Source organism: Panthera uncia, chromosome E3, assembly GCF_023721935.1.
Source record: "Panthera uncia isolate 11264 chromosome E3, Puncia_PCG_1.0, whole genome shotgun sequence".
Lineage (NCBI taxonomy): Eukaryota > Metazoa > Chordata > Mammalia > Carnivora > Felidae > Panthera > Panthera uncia.
Window position 1 is genome coordinate 27,833,958 of NC_064815.1, and position 19,597 is coordinate 27,853,554.

A 19,597-nucleotide genomic window follows, 5' to 3' on the forward strand; every position below is an offset into this window, starting at 1 on the left:
TCCATAGACATTTTCCATTTGACTTCCAAGCAATCCTACTGAGGTAAGGTGGACAAGGTAAGCTACCTTGTCATTCCCAGGTAGAAAGGAAGTGGAGGCTCACAGTTGATGCTTTAGAACTTGGGTGATCTGACTGCTTGTCCAGTAACATGAGTTTTTTCCTTTACATCAGTGACGGGCTCCCACCCCACCATGGCTTGCTGCTTCTCCCTGCCCCTCCTCCCCTCTGCCCAGTAGTAGTGGTGGAGGGCCAGTGGCGCATGCACACGCCTCAAGATAAGAAACACTAGCTCAGAAAGGGGGTTAAAACGATCATTATTTAACTTCCCAGTGCCGTCTTTCCACCCCTGTGCCTGGTGAGGGAAGGCTATGGGGTTTGCTTTTTTGCCCTTGTTGGGTTAAACTGTAGGAATGAAACTAAGCCTGAGCCTATCTTATCTTTCTACACACAAACATGTATTGCATGTAAGTTTTTTTTTTAACGTGGTTGGGGGTTTTTGTGTGTTTTTTAATTTATTTTTTATTTTTATTTTATTTTTTAAGTTTTATTTATTTAAGTCATCTCTACACCCAACATGGGGCTCAAACTCACAAGCCTGAGATCAAAAGTCACATGCTCTATTGACTGAACCAGCCAGGTGCCCCTGTGGTTTTTTGTTTGTTTGTTTGTTTTATTGTAATGTTTATTTTTGAGAGGGAGAGAGAGAGAGCATGAGCCAGGGAGTGGCAGAGAGGGGGACACAGAATCCAAAGCAGGCTGCAGGCTCTGAGCTGTCAGCACAGAGCCCAATGCGGGACTCAAACCCACGAACTATGAGTTCATGACCCAAGCCAAAGTCAGGTGCTTAACTGACTGAGCCACCCAGACAGCTCCCCGCTGGGTTTTTGTTTTGTTGTTTTTTTTTTTAATCGAGGGAATATAAGCATACTATTGGATATTTGGAAAAATAACAGGAAAAGAAATTACCCATAATCCTACAACCCTGATCACCTGTTATAGGCATTTTGTTGTATTTCCTTCTGTTTTTTTTTTCTCTGCATGCTTCTCATGTAATGAAAACCATAGTGTTTATATTTTACATCTTTTTAATATTATGTCTTAAGGGTTTTACGTGGTTTTCATAACCTTTATGCTTAATGGCTGCATCATTATCCATTGAGTAGATTTGACAATTGTGTCCCATTTTCCTTTTACTAGTCATTTCAGCCATTACTCCTTTTTGTTGTTGCAAGCAATGCTGTAGTGAATATCAGTGTAATTTTAACATAATTTGGATTGTTTTTTATTTTTTTTAATTAATCAATTTATTTACTTATTTTTATTATTATTTTTTTTTACAGAGGGATAGTCCAATGGGGGAGAGGAGCCCAGGGAGAGAGAATCTTTTTTTTGTTGTTGCTTTAATTATTATTTTTTATTTTACGCAAAATATGCATATTTTAGGATCCCATGCCATTTAACTGTTTTTAAGTTGAGAATCCTTTACACTTTGAACACCTCAAATGTAAGACTCAGGGAGGTCTTTCTGACAAAAAAAAAAAATCTCAAAAACTTCACTTAATTTGAATTTACATCTTTCTAATTGTCATTTTCCTAGGATGAAAAGAACCAACTGATGACAACAAATGTGTGGCTCAAACAGGTAACCGTCAGTCCAAGCATTATATCCACTAAACTAATTATTTCCAGTCTTTTCTATTTAGAAAGACTCCCATTTGAAAAATAATTATTTTCAGAGCATATTGAGTTCTTCAGTGAGATATCTGGGAATGGTTAGGAAGGGGCTATTACTTTTCATTTTCTTTTTCTTTTTTTCTAATTTTTTTAAATTTACATCCAAGTTAGTTAGCATATAGTGCAACAATGATTTCAGGAGTAGATTCTTTAATGCCCCTTACCCATTTAGCCCATCCTCCCTCCCACAACCCCTCCAGTAACCCTCTGTTTGTTCCCCATATTTAAGTCTCTTATATTTTTGTCCCCCTCCCTGTTTTTATTATTTTTGCTTCCCTTCCTTTGTGTTCATCTGTTTTGTCTCTTAAAGTCCTCATATGAGTAAAGTCATATAATTTTTATCTTTCTCTGACTAATTTCACTTAGCACAATACCCTCCAGTTCCATCCACATAGCTGCAAATGGCAAGATTTCATTCTTTTTTGATTGCTGAGTAATACTCCTTTGTATATATAGACCACATCTTCTTTATCCATTCATCCATCAATGGACATTGGGCTCTTCCCGTCCTTTGGCTATTGTTGATAGTGCTGCTATAAACATCGGGGTGCATGTGTTCCTTCGAAACAGCACACCTGTATCCCTTGGATAAAAACCTAGTAGTGCGATTGCTGGGTCGTAGGGTAGTTCTATTTTTAGCTTTTTGAGGAACCTCCACACTGTATACAGAGTGGCTGCCCCAGTTTGCATTCCCAGAGAGAGAGAATCTTAAGCAGGCTCCATGCTGAGCGTGGAACCTCACACGGGGGCTTGATACCATGATGCTAGGATCTGGGATCAGGACCTGATCCAAAATCAAGTGTTGGACGCCTAACTGACTGGGCCACCCAGATGCCCCCTTGATTGTTCTTCAGAGTCTAAGCCTAGATTCCCAAAAGTAGAATTTCTTGATCAGTGTGTGAGCTAATACACATTCCCCCAAAGCAAGTACCAAATTACATTCCTTTATGAGTCTTCTACTCGACCCTTGTCACCTTACCACATCTTAGTTTTGTTTTTTTTTTTCCTAAATGTACAAAACCCAAAACTAAGTCACTTGCTTCTCAGAACTCCCTTGCTTGATCCTGGACATGGTGGAATAGTAGCGCATGGCCAGGCAGGAGGGATGGCGAGAGGGCTGGCCTGGGTGTGTTCAGGGTCTGGTGTGTCAGGTGGAGAATGTCACTTATGAATGAGATTTCGTATCTAGCACTGGGGCTGAGAATGAGGGCGTGGACATGGTGTCTGTTTAGGCGGGCCATGAGCTGTATCACCCTGGTGTTGCTCTCCCCAAGCCTATCAAGGTTATTTGCCCAGGGTCACAGAGCTAGTAAGCAATAGAGTAGTAGTGATAGCCTGATTCCAGTGTTCTTTTTACTGGAGGAACACCACAGACTTTTTTTTTTTTTTTTTTTTTTTTGAGAGAGAGAGAGGGAAGGTGTGTAAGCAGGGAAGGGGCAGAGGGAGAGGGAGAGAAAAATCTTAAGCGTGGAGCCCAACATGGGGCTCGAGCCCACAACTTTGGGATCATGACCTGAGCCAAATTCAAGAGTCCAGTGCTTAACTGACTGAGCCACCCAGGCACCCCAGGAACACCACAGACTTAGAGCTGACTGTCCTCTCTGTACTTTTAGCTTTCCCTCCGTTCTTCCCTTCTTCTACCCTCTCGACACATTGACTGTTGCTTACATACTACTTGAATTTTCCATATATTTCCACATATATGCATGCCTTTGTTCAAGATTCTTTTAATCCCAGATCCCTTTTCCCAGACCCTAGCCCACCAGATTAACAACGGAAAAGTCAACCCTTGTAAAGCAATTTTAAAATGTCACTTCTCAATTATCCTACCCCGAAATATTTCCTTTACTAAACTACCATTATCTGTAGGCTTTGTCACTTACCATGCAAACTATTATAGCCAGTAAGTTAACGTGAATACGCCATCTCTGATCCCTAGATTATAAAGGGTGAGTGGATTAGCTCTCGTGCCAAAACAAAAGACCACAGACTAGGTGGCTTAAATAACACATTTATTTTCACACAGTTCTAGAGGCAGGACATCCAAGGTTAAGGTGCCCTCAGGGTTGGTTTCTGTTGATGCCCCTTCCTAATGTAGACAGCCTCCTTCTCACTATGTCCTCACATGGCCTTTCCTCTGTGCAGTGGATGGAGAGGCCTCTAGTATCTCTTCCTCTTAAAAGGACACCGGTCTTATCACTAAACGCCCCACACTTAGCACCTCATTTAACCTCAATTACCTCTTTAAAGGCCCTGTTTCCAAATACAGTCACACCAGGGGTTAGGACTTCAACGTATGAATTTGGGGACACAATTCAGTCCATAACAGAGGGCAACAATCTTTCCATTCTTCACATTCTCCCATAGCACCTACATAGCATCTCCTGTCCTACAAAATGGGAAGTCCAGATGTTTGTTAACAAAGTGTTAGAATTCCTGACTGGAGCTAGGAGAGAGAGTGATATGGTCGTTTGAATCTATTGCTTTAGCATGTCTTTGAAACATTTCCAAGTTCTGTTCTGCACGGTCCTGTGCCCTGCTTGGGACTCGGAGGTCTCTAGGGCAGTGGCATAGAGTTAAAAGGGAAGTTCCTGGGGCTCAGGGTGGGAACCGCAGCAGCACATGGCTGGGCCCTCTCACTAACCCCACCAGAGAGTGAGGGACCAGAGGTTGTGAGGCATCTGCGGTTCCAGGAAGGGACGTGGGGCAGGGCAATCTACCAGGCACGTGCAGTGGGATGAGCCCACTTCCCACTGTGCTAACTTGGCAGGTTCTAAACACTCTCTGACAACCATTGGTGCCCCAGCAGGCGTCACAATGGAATGTGGGATGATTTGACAGCATGGCTTGGGAGCTTCCATGGCCACTTATCTTGGATGCTCACATATCCACACTTTCATTTCAGATGGTCCGCCTAGAATATGTTACCTTCAGAACCACCCTGGATTATTCTGGGAAGCAAAGGGCTTATCATGATTGGGCTCCCCACTTTATTTTTAATTGTCCAAGGTCCACTTGCCAGACTATATGTCTTAGCTGTTGGCCACAGCCCAAGAATAACCTTTACGGCATGCATCTAGGTCTTCATATAGCCAAGTGTCCTGCCTGTAACAGTCTCCCCACACCAGATTACTTACCTCCAGTTCAGTTCTCATCCATACAACTGAGAGCTGCCATCAGGATGTTTGCTTTAAAGATTTTTAAGTAATCTCTACATCCAACGTGGGGCTTAAACTTAAACCCTGAGATCAGAGTTGCATGCTCCACCAACTGAGCCAGCCAGGTGCCCCTATGTATCTAATCACTATGTATGTATGTATGTATGTATGTATGTATTGATTTATATGGCTTCCACTTAGCAGTGGAGGGAAGCTCTTTTACATAGGTCCCCATTTCCCAAAGTTGTTTTAAGTGGTCTTATCTCTCACTGGCTTATTTCCCCCTCACTCAGAAGTCTCAACTTCTTAATTTTGTGTAGGTTCTTCTAGCCAATTCATGCTGACCACTACAAAATGACTGCTTTTTGAACCCAATATACAATCTATCCCTTTTCATTATTTTCCTCCTGCAAGGCTTAACATTCCTTAATTTTCTGAGGTGCCACTTCCTTTCTCAGTGATCTTTGTTTTTATATGTTGGGTAAGAAGTCATGGAATTGGGAGGAGCAAGAAAATAAAATCAAGAAGAAACTAGACGGGATTTATAGGAAAGGGTCTAAATAGCAGCAAGTTGTAATGCAGACCTAGGATGCTGTTTAGGATACTAGAATTTCAAATGGGGTTCTTGTCTTGGTGAGCTGTAGGGAAGAGTTGTAAGGTCAGCTCAACTTACATAACCTGAACAAAAGGATGTGCTTGGAATAACTGGAGAAAGGGTATGGCTCCCCAAGGACTATAGCTGGGGAAGACAGCTGATAAGGAGCTCCCAAGGTAAATGAATGCATAATCCTCCCCTGGGAAAACTGAAAACTGTGTAAAACACATGCTTCAGAGTTATTCCACCCTAGGGGAGAATATCATATTTGTCAAATTCCCATCAAGCTTTAGTCGAGGCCTGCTCTCGAAATGTGCTAGTTACCCTACAGAGCAGTGGCCTTTTCGTGGTTTTAAAAAAAGCCTGCAGACCAAGAGACACACAGTGCAAGTCAGATGAAGGCCAGCAGAAGGAGTAAGCAGGGGGCAGGGGCACCAACAGCTTCTGTTAACACTTGACTTAGAACTCTCAGTAGAATCTAGTGGCACACTAATTTTAGTTTATGGATACATTTTAGTAATTCTTAGGTGAGTACCCCTTACTTTATTTTTAAAAAGTCAATGTAATATCAGGTAATTTTTCCATATGAGACCAAGAAAGGTATTTCTTTACACCCATTTTTTTTAAATTAAAAACTTTTTTTTCCTCCGGTTTTACTGAGAAATAAGAAGAGCATTCTTAAATCGTTCATAATCATCAAATGGTCTCCAGCCTAGGGAACCACATAGTTCTTATGCCTCCCTTCTGCCTTGACTTGAGGGAATGAAAGTATGGTCGGGGGAGGGACTCAAGGGAGACTGTACATAACAGCCTATTACATGTTCTATTAAGTAATTCTTTTCAAAAAGTATTTTTTTTAATGCTTATTTATTTCTGAGACAGAGAAAGACAGAGCACGAGTGGGGGAGGGGCAGAGAGAGAGGGAGACACAGAATCTGAAGCAGCTCCAGGCTCCAAGCTGTCAGCACAAAGCCCGAGCTCAAACTCACAAACCGTGAGATCCTGACCTGAGCCGAAGTCGGTCACTCAACCGACGGAGCCACCCAGGCGCCCCTCTATTAAGTAATTCTTAACTATAGCAAGAAGGTTAGCTGCAGAAAGAGGGTCCCCAAAGCAAAACCATTTCAGTTCCGGTTAGTAATTTTCTTAAAACAATGTAATTACACATAACTACACTAGTGGTAAGTTCTGGTCTTTATTTATTTTATTTTTTTTAAGATTTTAAGTAATCTCTACACCCAACGTGGGACTCAAACTCACAACCCTGAGATCAAGAGTTATAGGCTCCACCAACAGCCAGCCAGGTGTCCCAGTTCTGGTCTTTAAATGGTCTTTTTCTAGTTAGTATCACACAGATACCTGTTCTCTGTGAGTACCCTGATGCTTAATAAAGCTTGTGCGCCAGATAAAAGATTTTCCACATTTGTCACATCTGTAAGGTCTCTCTCCAGTATGAATGACCTCATGGCGATGAAGATTTGCCTTAAAACTAAAAGTTTTTCCACATTCTCTACATTCAAAGAATTCCTCCTTGGTATGGGTTCTTTGATGCTGAATGAGGTCTACATTCCGACTGAAGCATTCCCCGCATTCACTGCATTTATGAGTGTTCTGTTTAGTGTGAATCTGTTGATGGCTCATAAGAGTCGAATGACGACCAAAGGCTTTTCCACACTCGACACATTTATGGGGTTTTTCTCCACTATGGATTAGCTGATGTCGAATAAGGGTTGAATTCTGACTAAACGTTCTTTCACACTCACTACATTTATAGGGTTTTTCTTTGGTATGGATCCGCTTATGTTCAATAAGATATGCCATCTGACGGAAACATTTTCCACAGTCATGACATTTATATGGCTTTTTCTGCAGGTGACACTGTTTATGGACAGCAAGAGTGGACTTCTGTTTGAAGGCTTGCCCACATATGTCGCATTCAAAGGGGTCCTCTGATGTGTGAATTCTATGATGTCGAACAAAATTTGCCTGACGTCTGAAGACTCTCCCACATTCACTGCATTTGTAAGATTTTGCGTTTGGAGGGATTTGCTTATGCTGCAAAAACAGTGATCTCTGACTGAAAGGCTTTCCATACTCATCACACTGGCCACGCCTCCTCCCTGTTTGAGCATTCTGATCTTGAATAAGGTGAAGGTTTTGAAGGAAGTTCTTACTGCATTCATCACCAATAGTGGGAAAGGCAAGTCTGTAAATGTCCACCAATTCGTTACATTTACGTAACTTTTCTGAAGGTCCCTTGGCTGTTTGCTGCTTTACTGCAGATGTCTTACACGACTCTAAGTCTTTAAAGATCTTCTGCCCTGGAGTTGGCTTTTTCATCTTCCATCTGGCTTCAGAACCTAACCAAATAAAAAGAAAACATAGAAATGACCTGCCCCCCACATCACAGAAGGAAAAAAAAAGAAGCCACCTGTGTGTGTGGAAGACACTCAAGTGAAATGAAGTGCTTGCTTAGTTATATTGTCCTGCTAAAGAGACCCAAATTTTGATTTCCACAGGACTCTCGGCTTTGACACCAGAAAGAGTTCTCAAAATCAACTGAACGACTGAAAAATGCACAAGTGTGTGTCAGAGAAGTGAGAACTGAGTAAATACATCACTACTATTGGAAAAATAAAACTTACTCTCGGTACTCAGTGAAGTCACATAAATATAGGAGAGGTGACATCTTATACTTTCTAGGTTAGTATTTTTTTAATAATTCTGAGAGAAACAACTCTTTAAAAACGGAGAGCATAAGACACAAGAGAAAAGGAACCAGAGGGAAGTAGGTACAAAGGCCAATGGAATAGAATAGAGGTTCTTGATCAGAGGTGATTTTGCCTCTTGGGGGGCACTGGACAATGTCTGGAGACATTTCCGGTTGTCCCAACTGGGATGGTGCTACTAAAACCTAATGGGTAGAGGCTAATATGGCTCAACACCTGACAACGCACAGGACAGCTCCTCCACAACAAAGAATTATCCAGCCTGGGGCGCCTGGGTGGCTCAGTTGGTTAAGTGTCTGACTTCGGTTCAGGTCATGATCTCGTGGTCTGTGGGTTCAAGCCCCACTTCGGGCTCTGTGTTGACAGCTCAGAGCCTGGTGCCTGCTTCGGATTCTGTGTCTCCCTCCCTCTCTGCCCCTCCCTCACTCACGCTCTCTCTCTCTCTCTCTCTCTCTCTCTCTCTCTCTCAAATAAACATTTTTAAAAACTAAAAAAAAAAAAAAAAAAAAGAATTATCTAGCCCCAAATGTCAATAGAGCAGAGGCTGAGAAACTCTGGAACACAGGAATGTGAAAAAAAGGTAGAAGCAGCAATCGGGACATAGTAAGTAGGAAAAAGTAGGTATGTTGAGAAACACTGTGGGAATATGACAAACAGGATGAAGGCAAAGGAATGAGAGGAAAACAGAGGGGAAGGATAAGTAACGAGCATAGAAGAAAGAAGTATCTGATTTGGAAAAAGAGTTCAGAGAAACACTCTACCACAGTAGAACGAGCATGAGCTTTGCAGGCTTGAAATTGAACCTTAACTATCAATCTGTTTGACAGATTGATATAGTTTTTAAAACTATAAATCAATCTGTGTGACATCTGAATCTTTAATTCTTCATCTGGAAAATGGGTCTAATGGCCACACTTACGTACTACCTTCAGAGGGCAGCAGGGATGAATAAGTGGGATAATGGATGTTGAACATGTGGCTCAGGATCTGGGGGGCACACGAGGGGCTTCACTAAGGTGCTTTCCTGCCCCTTCCTGATTTTTCCACTTGGACTGGGTCCTCTCCTCACCCACCTGGGCAAGCACTACTGGAAGCCTTCCTAGTCCCAGTTCTTGGTAGATCCAGGATCCATGGCTCTTCCCACTGCTCCAGCAGGCAGATCACCTCAGGTTTGGGAAACTGAAATCCTACTCATGGGGAAGTAAATGGGATGTGGTTAGTGAGTTACAGAGAGAGGTCCCAGCGCTCACCTTAACCCCCTTGAGTCTACAGTGGCAAACAGATAAGAGCAACAATCGAAAGGGCTGGTGAGAAGAGAATTTGGCACAATCTTTCTGAAACTCCAACAATCTTTACTGAAAGATTCAGTAAATTCTCAACAATATTCACACCCTTAGATTTGGTAATCGTAGAGATACAGCCTAAGGAACAATCAGGACAAGATTAATGTACCAGAGATGTTCAGTACAGTTGTACCCATGCAAAACTGGAAATAAAGTAGACATCAGTATGGGAACAGCTACAGTGTAACGTGAATTCAGTGAAGGCAAAAGTATTAGATCCTAAAAATCCATGTGTTCAAAGAATATTAAAATAGGAAAATGTTCCCTATATATCTTAAAGGAGAATGCAAAACTCATGAAGTATGACCCAAATTTTGTTTTTAAAAACTATATGTGTGGGTATATGTACATTAAGTATTAATATATATGAAAAGACTAGGAAAAAGTAAACCAACATGTTAACAGGGGTAATTTCTGGGCAGTAGGCCTGCAGATGATTTTTATTTCCTACTTTGTTACTGAAAGGCCATTCAATAATCAGAGAGACTAAGAGCCCATACCCTTTAACACCAATATTCTGGATCTTGGGAACAGTCAGAAATTCATATAAGGATTTATGGTCACAAACATCCATTAGAACATTAAGTATAGTAGATGATAAATCCATAAACAAGTCAACAACAACAACAACAAGCCAAACTAAATATCCCCAAATGGGAAAATGATTAAACATTACAGATCATACAACAGAATTACGTTATGATCATTTACTGTATTTATGGGGGCTTTTAATAACATAGGGAAAATGTTGAAGCTTAACATTAGTTAAGATTTAAAGGAATTACAAAATTATACACAGAATATGTTCAGCCACATTTTTTAAAGCGTATTTATTTATTTTGAGAGTGACAGAGACACAGTGCGAGTAGTGGAGGGGCAGAGAGAGGGAGAGAGAGCGAATCTCAAGCAGGCTCCATGCTGTCAGCACAGAGCACAACGCAGGGCTCGAACTCACAAACTGTGAGATCATGACCTGAGCTGAAACCAAGAGTTGGATGCTTAACCGACTGAGCCACTCAGGCACTTCTGTTCAGCTACATTTTTTAAAAGGAGAGAGAGAGAAAAACTGGATGGAGACATTCCAAAATATGAACAGTGTTACCCCTGAATGTTCTCCCGTTCCTGTACCTTGTGTGTATTCAAGTCTGCTCTTGTAAATGCTTCTACAAGGAAAATAAACATCAAAAACTCCAGAGGTGGGCAGACAATCCCGCAGGAGGTGGTCAAGACTGTAGAAAGAGTGTCAGTGTGGGCGTCAAAGCTGGACCCCAGAAAGAAAGTGATTTGTTGAGAAAACGCCCATGGGAGGAGATTCTGCATTGCAATAAGCCAAAGGCAGGGTCCGTGAGTGGGGAAGCAGTGGAGGTTCAGAAATGAAGTCCATTAGGAATCATTTCCTAGACACCCAGTGATGCTGCAAACAAAGAAGGAACCCATTTCCAGAGGGAAGAAAGAAAAAGACTTTTCGAGAGAAAAAGAAGCTAACCTTTGGAATCCAAATCAGCCATAAACCGTTCAGCTCCTATGGGTCTTACAGATAAGGAAGATGCGGATCGGAGTGGGGAGTGGATTAAGCGTCTCCGACCTCTAAAACAAAAGGCAACTATTCATTGTCCACAATCCCTTATTTGAAAACATTGTAGAGGCCAGCTGCGTTTCAGGTCAGAATTTTTCCGGATTTTAGGAAGGTGACTTGGTGTGTATGTTTTCTATTATGTACCACCCCCCACAGGGGTTGGAGCTGTACCCTTAATCAAACACGCTGATATTTCTGGTACGCTAAATATATAGATATGATGACCACATGGGAAAAAGAAGGATGATACACAGCTTCCAGTAGAAGAGATCAGGTTTTACCACCTGAACACTTCAGGTTGGGTCTTACAGCCAGATGAGTTATGAAAAAACTTCTAGTTTGCAAAGCTTTTCTGATTTTAGAATTGCAAATAAGGGGCTGAGCACTTGTGTAGACACTCGGAGCCAAATCTTCAAGCCAAGTCATTCATTACCCAGCAAGATCATGTTCCTGTAATTCTCCAGCATCACGTCTCTGTAGAGGTCCTTCTGGGCCCAGTCAAGTTTGTCCCACTCTTCTCTAGTGAAGTACACAGCCACATCCTCAAATGACAGCGACTCCTGAAAACAGAGACTAATTATAGCCTCAATTCTTTTTTTTTTTTTAAGTTCATTTATTTTTGAGAGAGAGTGAGCAAGAAAGGGAGAGAGAAAGAGAGAGACAGAGGGGATCCCAAGCAGGCTCCATACTGTCAGCACAGAGCCTGACACGGGGCTTGAACTCATGAACCGTGAGATCATGCCCTGAGCTGAAATCAAGAGTTGGACACTTCACCAACTGAGCCACCCAGGTGCCCCCAACCTCAGTTCTTAAAACGACTTTGTGAACTATCATTATTCTACAGGTGAGGCTTGAGGAGGTAAAGTGACTTGGCCAAGCTCATTCTTTCCTCTATACTATAGCGTAGACAAACTTTTTCTTTTTTAAAGTTTATTTATTTTGAGAGAGAGAGAAAACGTGCATTTGTGAGTGGGGGAGGGGCAGAGAGAGAGAATCCCAAGCAGGCCCTATCCTGTCAGCGTGGAGCCCCATGCGGGGCTCAACCTCACAAACCATGAGATCCTGACCTGAGCCAAAATCAAGGGTCGGACGCCTAACCGGACTGAGCCACCCAGACACCCTGACAAACTTATTCTGTAGAAGGCCAGATGGTTAACATTTTAGGCTTTCAGGTGATTTGGTCTCTGCTACAATTATTCAGCTCTGCTGCTGTCACACAAAAGCAGCCAGAGACAACAGGTAAGTGAATGGGCAGAGCTGTGTTCCAGTGAAACTTGACTACCGGGTCCAGGTCAGTTTGCTGACCCTCCTCCATATACCAGCACCTTTAACAAATAATATATTTCTGTCCCAGATTCCCTTGGGAAAGAGATGGCACATTCAAATGAGGTCACTGAGGATAGGTTGGCATGCAGACAATTTGCAAAGGAAGGGACAGGCTTCATGGAAGCCAACAAGGCATGCAGAAGCATGCCAGGCTGGCTCTCATGGGGAACAATCACCCATATGTCTGAAGGAGAAGACGGAAGGAGAGGGATTACTGGAATCCAGAAAGTTGTTAGAAGACTGGAGCTCTGCGGCCACTCTCATCCCACAGCCCAACACGCACGGGGCTGTGGGAATAAAACCCGACACCACTTTCTTCCAGATTTCTGGTCCCCTGACCCCTTCCATCCCATTGCCAAAAGCCAGCTGGAAGCCAGAGGGCAAGAGAACCCATCGATGGTGTGTGAAGGTCAGCCTCCCAGGGCCCAGACCAAAGTGGGGGAGGGTGGAACATATATCAGAGGGGGGCAAACAGAGACCGTTGGTACAATGTACTACGGGGTAGAAGTTTTGTAGAAGTTTCCATTTGCAACTATGTTCAACTCATGTGGGCTGAGAACAGAAGGTGCCTCCCACCACGGGAGCTCTTGGAGCAGAGGCCTAGTGTCTGCCCACCACACTCCCCTCTATTAGGACAAACTGAGTAGCATCAGAGGCAATCTGTGCATGAAAAGGGTGATCAGGAAAAGGAAATACTCACCCCCACACCCTCAGGAGAAACAGACACCAGAATCTCCCAAATTGCATGACCCTTCTTTCCTCCCTACCAAGCCTGATTTCCAGGACTATGGTTTCAAGTTCCCACTCACTACCCATCCCAAATGTCCCTCCTTTTACCACAGCTGCCCTGCAAGTCTCCTCAGCTGACATTCTCTGCTCTACATGAAGGCTAACAGGTAGGAATAAAATGGCTTCATCTCCCACCAAGTTATCTCTATACACTCAGTTTGAGAGTCAGGCCTTTAATGTTGCCCCAAACTCTTGCTCTCTCGTGTTCCTTCTCAGGGTTTTCTATACCTTTACCACTCTCTTTCTTTCAAGAAACATTTATTGGGCACCAGTAAGTTGCTAGCCTTCAAGCTGTAGGCCAGCAATAAAGGTTCCTACTGAGGCCACAGGATATAGCTGTTCAGGCTGTGCACTGTTCAATCCTGCAGAACACAGTTCACATCACGGCTGTGTGAATGGGGGGTTGCTACATGCACAATCTGTCTGACTCTGTAGCAGCCTTTGTCCCTGCTCAGGGAGTGAACTGTCCAGTGGGGAAAGATGGAAGTCAACATGGTAACTATCCAGTGGGAGGTACTCGGAGGGGGCTAGGAGGACATGTGACTCACCCCCACTACTCCCTTCGGGAAGGCATTGCCCATTATATCCCAGGAAAGAGCCCACAGGGCACAGGCTCCCTAACCCCTCTCACACTCCCACCAGGCATTACCTGTGTTCTCACTCCTCCCCCTCCCCACCTCAGCAGAAGAGGCTCTTCTAGCAACTGCTGCCCCTCTGCCTCCACCTCTGCTTCCATTCCCTCGTGTCTCCCCCAGGGTCTTAATCCAATGACAGCACTCTGCCTTTTCTATATCCTTACCCTCTTCTCCCCTACCATACCATGACTTATAATAAGAAATATAGATTTAATCTTCATCATTTCTGGCACAGAGCTCCTAAAACCGCTGGAATTCTTAAGGGATAAGAGCAAAGGAGCATCTCTTAATAGTTGGTCTTTTGCCCTTGGTTTCTGAAATAGCTCCAGAGCCACAAAGGCATGTCACCTTACAACAAATTCCTTTGACCACACCTGAGTTAATGTTAAAGAGGTGAGCTTTGGAAAGGCCTCAAGTCTGGGAGGCTGGTTGCCAGGGGGAACCAACCAGGTGACTAGAGGGTTTGAACCCTCCACCCCAATTCAGAGGAGGGAGAGGGGCTGGAAATCCAATCAATCACCAAAGACCAATGACGTAATCAATCGAGTCCACACAATGAGTCTCCATAAAAACCCAGGAGAATGGGGTTCAGAGAGCTTTGGGGCTGTTGAGCCTGAGTTGGTGCTAGGAGTGCTGCACACTCAGCACAGAAGCTCTGTGCCCCTTCCCCACACCTTGCCCTACGCACCTCTGTGTGGCTGTTCGCGAGTTACAGCCTGTAATAAACCAGTAATCTAGTAAGTAAACGGTTTTCCTGAGTTCTCTGAGTCACGCTAGCAAATTAATCGAACCCAAGGAGGGAAGTCATGGGAACCTCCAAATACATAGTCAGTCATTCAAGGCACAGGTGACAACCTGGACTTGCAATTGGCTGGTGTCAGAAGTGGGGGAGGGGCAGTCCTGTGGGACTGAGCCCTTAACCTGTGGCATCCGATGCTAACCCTTGAAGAGAGCATCAAAACTGAGCTAAACTGCAGGGCACCTGGCTGGTGTCAAGGAAGTGCCCGATGTGTGCGGGAAAGCACCAGCATGTCTGATGTCAGAAGTGAAGTGAAAGCATGAAAGGAGAAAGCAGAGAGACACAGGAATGTTTTTCTTAAACACTTACTTCTCCGCTAACTCCTTCCCCCTTTGCCACCAAAAATGCCAAAGTCTCGCCTATCTTTAAGAAGATGTTCCGTGCTTTCCTTCTCCTCTGGTTTTGGCTCTCTCTCCTTCCCTTACCGGACCAGCTTCCAGAAGAAAACTACACACTCACTTCCTGTCACTCCATAAGCCACCATCCGGTTTAAGCCTCATCAAGCCTCTGCAACTGCTCCCTATGTCCGCCCACCTGGGATCGCAGGGCAGAGTGATGCTAATGTAGGAAGTCAGGGAGGGTTTCACGGAGAAGAGTTTTTAGTTCAGTCTTAAAATGCAAATATGTGAGTTTGCCTGTGAAGGAGAGAACGGGCTGTGCAAAGGAGCGGAGAAACGGAAGAGCGCCGCAGACTCTCTGGCAGTCAGGGCGCACTGGCCATGAAGCCAGAAGAGCGCTACAGACTCCTTGTTCCCTCCTTGTCCCACTGTCCTTTCAAAATTGTTGCAATGGCATCCTAACTTGTCTCCTTAACTTTAAACTCAACACTTTTTTTTTAATGTTTGTTTTGAGAGAGAGACAGTGACAGCAGGGGAGGGGCAGAGAAGAGAGAGAGAGAGAGAGAGAGAGAGAGAGAGAGAGAGGGAGAGAATGAATGTCCAGCATGGACAGCACAGAGCCTGATTGACGCAGGGCTCGATCTCACAAACCATAAGATCATGACCTGAGCTGAAATCAAGAGCCAGATGCTTAACTGACTGAGCCACCCAGGTGCCCCTAAACTCAGCTTAAAAAAAAATTTTTTTTAATGTTTATTTTTGACAGATAGACAGAGCATGAGCAGGGGAAGGGCAGAGAGAGAGGGAGACCCAGAATGGGAAACAGGCTCCAGGCTCTGAGCTGTCAGCGCAGAGCCTGACACAGGGCTTGATCTCAGGAACCATGAGATCATGATCTGAGCCCAAATCAAGAGTTGGACACTTAACTGACTGAGCCACCCAGATGCCCCTAAACTCAACTTTTCATAATCATCCTCCGTAATGTTACAAATTCAGTAACTAAGCTGCTCTTGTTCCCTTTAACACGGGCAGATCAGAATTTATCCCCATATTACAAGAATCTGTTTACATATCTACTTTTCCATAAAGACTTTAAACTCCTTCAGGTAGAGTTTATCTCCCAGCACAAAGGATAGTATCTGGTACACAGTAGGTACACAGTATCCCTCACTGACAGAAACAATCAATGACTATGGTAACAGTAGCTAAAGCTTGCAGAGTGCTTAAAATATAACCAGATACTATGGTAAGTATTACTTACTTATTTTCATAAGTGTCTCACTTAATACTCACAACTCCTTGTGATAAGAACTATCATCGTCCCATTTACAGATAAGTAAACTGAGGCCCAGAGAGCTTATGTGACTTGCTGAAGGTAACACAACTAAAACAAAGCCTGGACTTGAACCTGAGCCCACAGTTCAAGCTCTTTACATCATACCTTCCAAGAAAGAAAAGTCCCCAAATTAATAAAGATGGCTCAACGTGAACAAAGGAGTCAAGGCCATTGCAGGGCCACAGGGAGTATCCTAAGGAAGGGGAGGAGCCGCCCAGCTCACCTTCCACCCAGCTGTCACGAATACAGCTTCCACATCCTGGTCTTGGAGATGGGGCAGGATTGCAGCCATCAGTCTAGACTGAAGGAGAAAAACGATCATGAGTACGGCCAGAACTTAAAGCTCTCTCACCAGGCAGCCTTGGGACAGGGAAGTCCAACGAGGCCAACAAACCTCAGCTAATACCCAGTCACGGTGTTTGGTGTCGAAATGGGTGATAACATGAAAGGAGCTGCTAGGAGAGTCTTTTCAGGAATTTGTGAAGTTAGCTCAATTTCCAAAGCTTTATCCAAGGACCCCGCCCTCCCCTTCTCCCTAGAGTATGTTCTGTAGAATACGTTCTCACTGAAAGACTAAATATACAAAGGGACACGACCATAGACAAAAACAGAACTCTGGCTCACCACCTGTAGCAACCAGCCCAGAACCCAAACCACAGCCAGTGTAGCAATCAGCCCCACATCCAGATTTGGTCAATAACTGCCAGATTATCCTGAATTTTTACTTCCTTCTTCCAATTTTTACCAACAGAGAAAGCCCTCCCCAACCACATAGGATGTTCCGTTTCTACTTACTTAACCCACCTCCAGCTTTCCCAAGCCAATAGCCTCCAAAGTGGGTACATCCAAACTTCCCCCTTTTTCACCCCACTTTCCCCTGCCTGCCTTGAGTCTCTGCTAAACACGTGACAGTGGCTCCCTCCCTTGCTGTGGCAGGCTCTGAATGAAGAGACTTTGCTCATTCGCATTTTGGGGGGTGGGTGGGGAGGGCGGTCTTCATTTATTTCTGCATCTCACACAGAATCAGCTCAGAGAGTATAAGATGACGTTAGGGCAGTTGGAGATTTCAGGCTACATTTTATATACACAGAGGTAATCACTGTCAAAAGGATATTCAGAGAGCTTTACTTGATATGAATATTTTCTTGAGGGAGAAACAAACAAGGAGACTTCTAAGCCTAAAGCGTGAAGAAGCTGAGAGCTCTCGGCAGTCACTGCTCAGTTCAGAAAGCACGTGAAGGGGAGAGAAGATGCTGCCCCATGATTATTTCGAGCTTCAGGCACTTGAAAAGAGGCAAACGCAGAGAAAGGCCTTCTCCGAACCCCCTGCGTATCCCTAAAGATAGATCCTCCAAAAAGAACTCAAGTGTCATAAATTCCCCTCCCAGGGCGTTTCACCAACCAGGGAAGATAGATTTGTGTCACAGGAGAGGAGACTAGACGTTGACACAACACCCAGACAAACTTTGTCATAAACTATTGAAACTTCTGTCTATTCTTCTACGGGCCCGTTCATCTTTCCTAAAAAGCATTTACTCTCCTCTAAGAGGCCTACATCCTCTCTCCCCTTTCCCTATTAAGATGGTATTTAGGGGTGCCTGGGTGGCTCCGCCAGTTAAGCGTCAGACTCGATTTCGGCTCAGGTCATGATCTCACGGTTTAGTGAGTTCGAGCCCCATGTCCAGCTCTGCGCTGACAGTGAGGAGCCTACTTGGGATTCTCTGTCTCCCTCTCTCTCTCAAAAATAAATAAACTTAAAAAAAAAAAAAAAAAAAGACGGTATTTAGGCCTGAATTCTAAGCCACCCCAGGAGTTACTCATTTTTCCGTGGGTATTTCCCACACATACATGAAGTATACATGTAAATAGACTTGTCTGTTTCTTAATCTTTTATTGCAGGAGTCTCAGCTAAGAACTGAGAAAGACAGGGGCGCCTGGGTGGCTCAGTCGGTTGGGCGTCCGACTTCGGCTCAGGTCATGATCTCGCGGTCTGTGAGTTCGAGCCCCGCATCGGGCTCTGGGCTGACAGCTCAGAGCCTGGAGCCTGTTTCGGATTCTGTGTCTCCCTCTCTCTCTGACCCTCCCCTGCTCATGCTCTGTCTCTCTCTGTCTCAAAAATAAATAAATGTTAAAAAAAAAAATTAAAAAAAAAAAAAAAAAGAACTGAGAAAGACAGTTATTTTTCTGCCCCCTACACAGGAGATGAGGAAGTAGCTTTGTTTTCTATCCTTTACTAGAAACTTACAACCCTATTTTAGAATAGAAGCACTGTACAAGTTGACTGGTCTGCAGCTGATGGGCTAGGAAGCTACAAGTCACCATGACATGAAGAAAGCTTAAGTTCTGCAGGAGAGTCTGCACTTTGGGGAAATTAGGGCAGTTCAAGTTTTGATTCCACAGCCATGGGTGGTTGGCCTAGGGTACATCCAAATTGTGGCCCTCCACAATTGTTACAGTAGTAACAATAGTTACTGGGATCCAGGTGATTTTTTCATTGGTTTTTTTTGTTTTTTTTTTTTTGTTTTTTTTTTTTTTTGTGCTTCTCTGGCCACTGGTGAACGCTGCTTTCTCTAAGTGCGTTTTTAAGAACATCCCTCGCACCATTCACGTACCCTAAAAACACTGCTTGGAAGATCCTCTGCTCTGTCTTTTAAGCATGGAGGCGCTCCAAAGAAACGTCCTGACCGATGGCGTCAAGACTGGGGAAGGGACCTCAACCCTCTCATTACCTAACTATCCCGTCTACCGTGCATTGGAAGTCAGAATCTAAAACGCCACTTCGCAACAATGTGAACTCTGGAAACGTTCGATCACTTCTCCTTTTCGTCTATAACCTAACCAAACCAAACCGAACCGAACCACACTATTAACCAGCCGTTCATTCATCGGACTTGTTCCTCCTTAATGTTGAAGACCCGACGCCACGGAAAATATTCACAAGTTGACATCTTCAGGAAGACGCTCCCTTAAGTCCCTGCGACCTGCCCCGAAGGCGGGGGGTGAGGACTGTCTCTCGAGCCCTGTCACCTTCCGTTGCGGGGACACCGTGGCTCTGCCGCCGCACCCACCCGTCCCATCACACGAGCTCCTCTCTTCCTAGACCTGCTTCCGACCCTCCGCGGTGCCATCTCCTCCAGGAAGACCTCAGTGTCCACCTGCGGCGGCCCCCATGGCCGGGCTTCCCTCTCCAGGTTCGGGGCAGGACCCGTGACAGGTCGCCGCCCCTCCTCTAACCCCC

General features: G+C 44.3%; 2 protein-coding genes across 2 annotated transcripts; both read right to left on the reverse strand.

Annotated features, from left to right (window-relative positions):
- Window positions 1-6,518: 6,518 nt before the first annotated feature.
- On the reverse strand, window positions 6,519-7,850 carry ZNF789 (zinc finger protein 789). The gene has a single exon (XM_049639291.1). It carries the CDS (start codon window positions 7,826-7,828, stop codon window positions 6,836-6,838), a length of 993 nt encoding a protein of 330 aa, XP_049495248.1. The 5' UTR covers window positions 7,829-7,850; the 3' UTR covers window positions 6,519-6,835.
- A 3,541-nt stretch (window positions 7,851-11,391) lies between these two features.
- LOC125928571 (zinc finger protein 789-like) lies at window positions 11,392-19,594 on the reverse strand. Its single transcript, XM_049639318.1, has 3 exons — window positions 19,428-19,594; window positions 16,583-16,660; window positions 11,392-11,696 (listed from the first exon to the last, which is right to left on the reverse strand). Exons 1-3 carry the CDS (start codon window positions 19,485-19,487, stop codon window positions 11,559-11,561), a joined length of 276 nt encoding a protein of 91 aa, XP_049495275.1. The 5' UTR covers window positions 19,488-19,594; the 3' UTR covers window positions 11,392-11,558.
- Window positions 19,595-19,597: the final 3 nt, after the last annotated feature.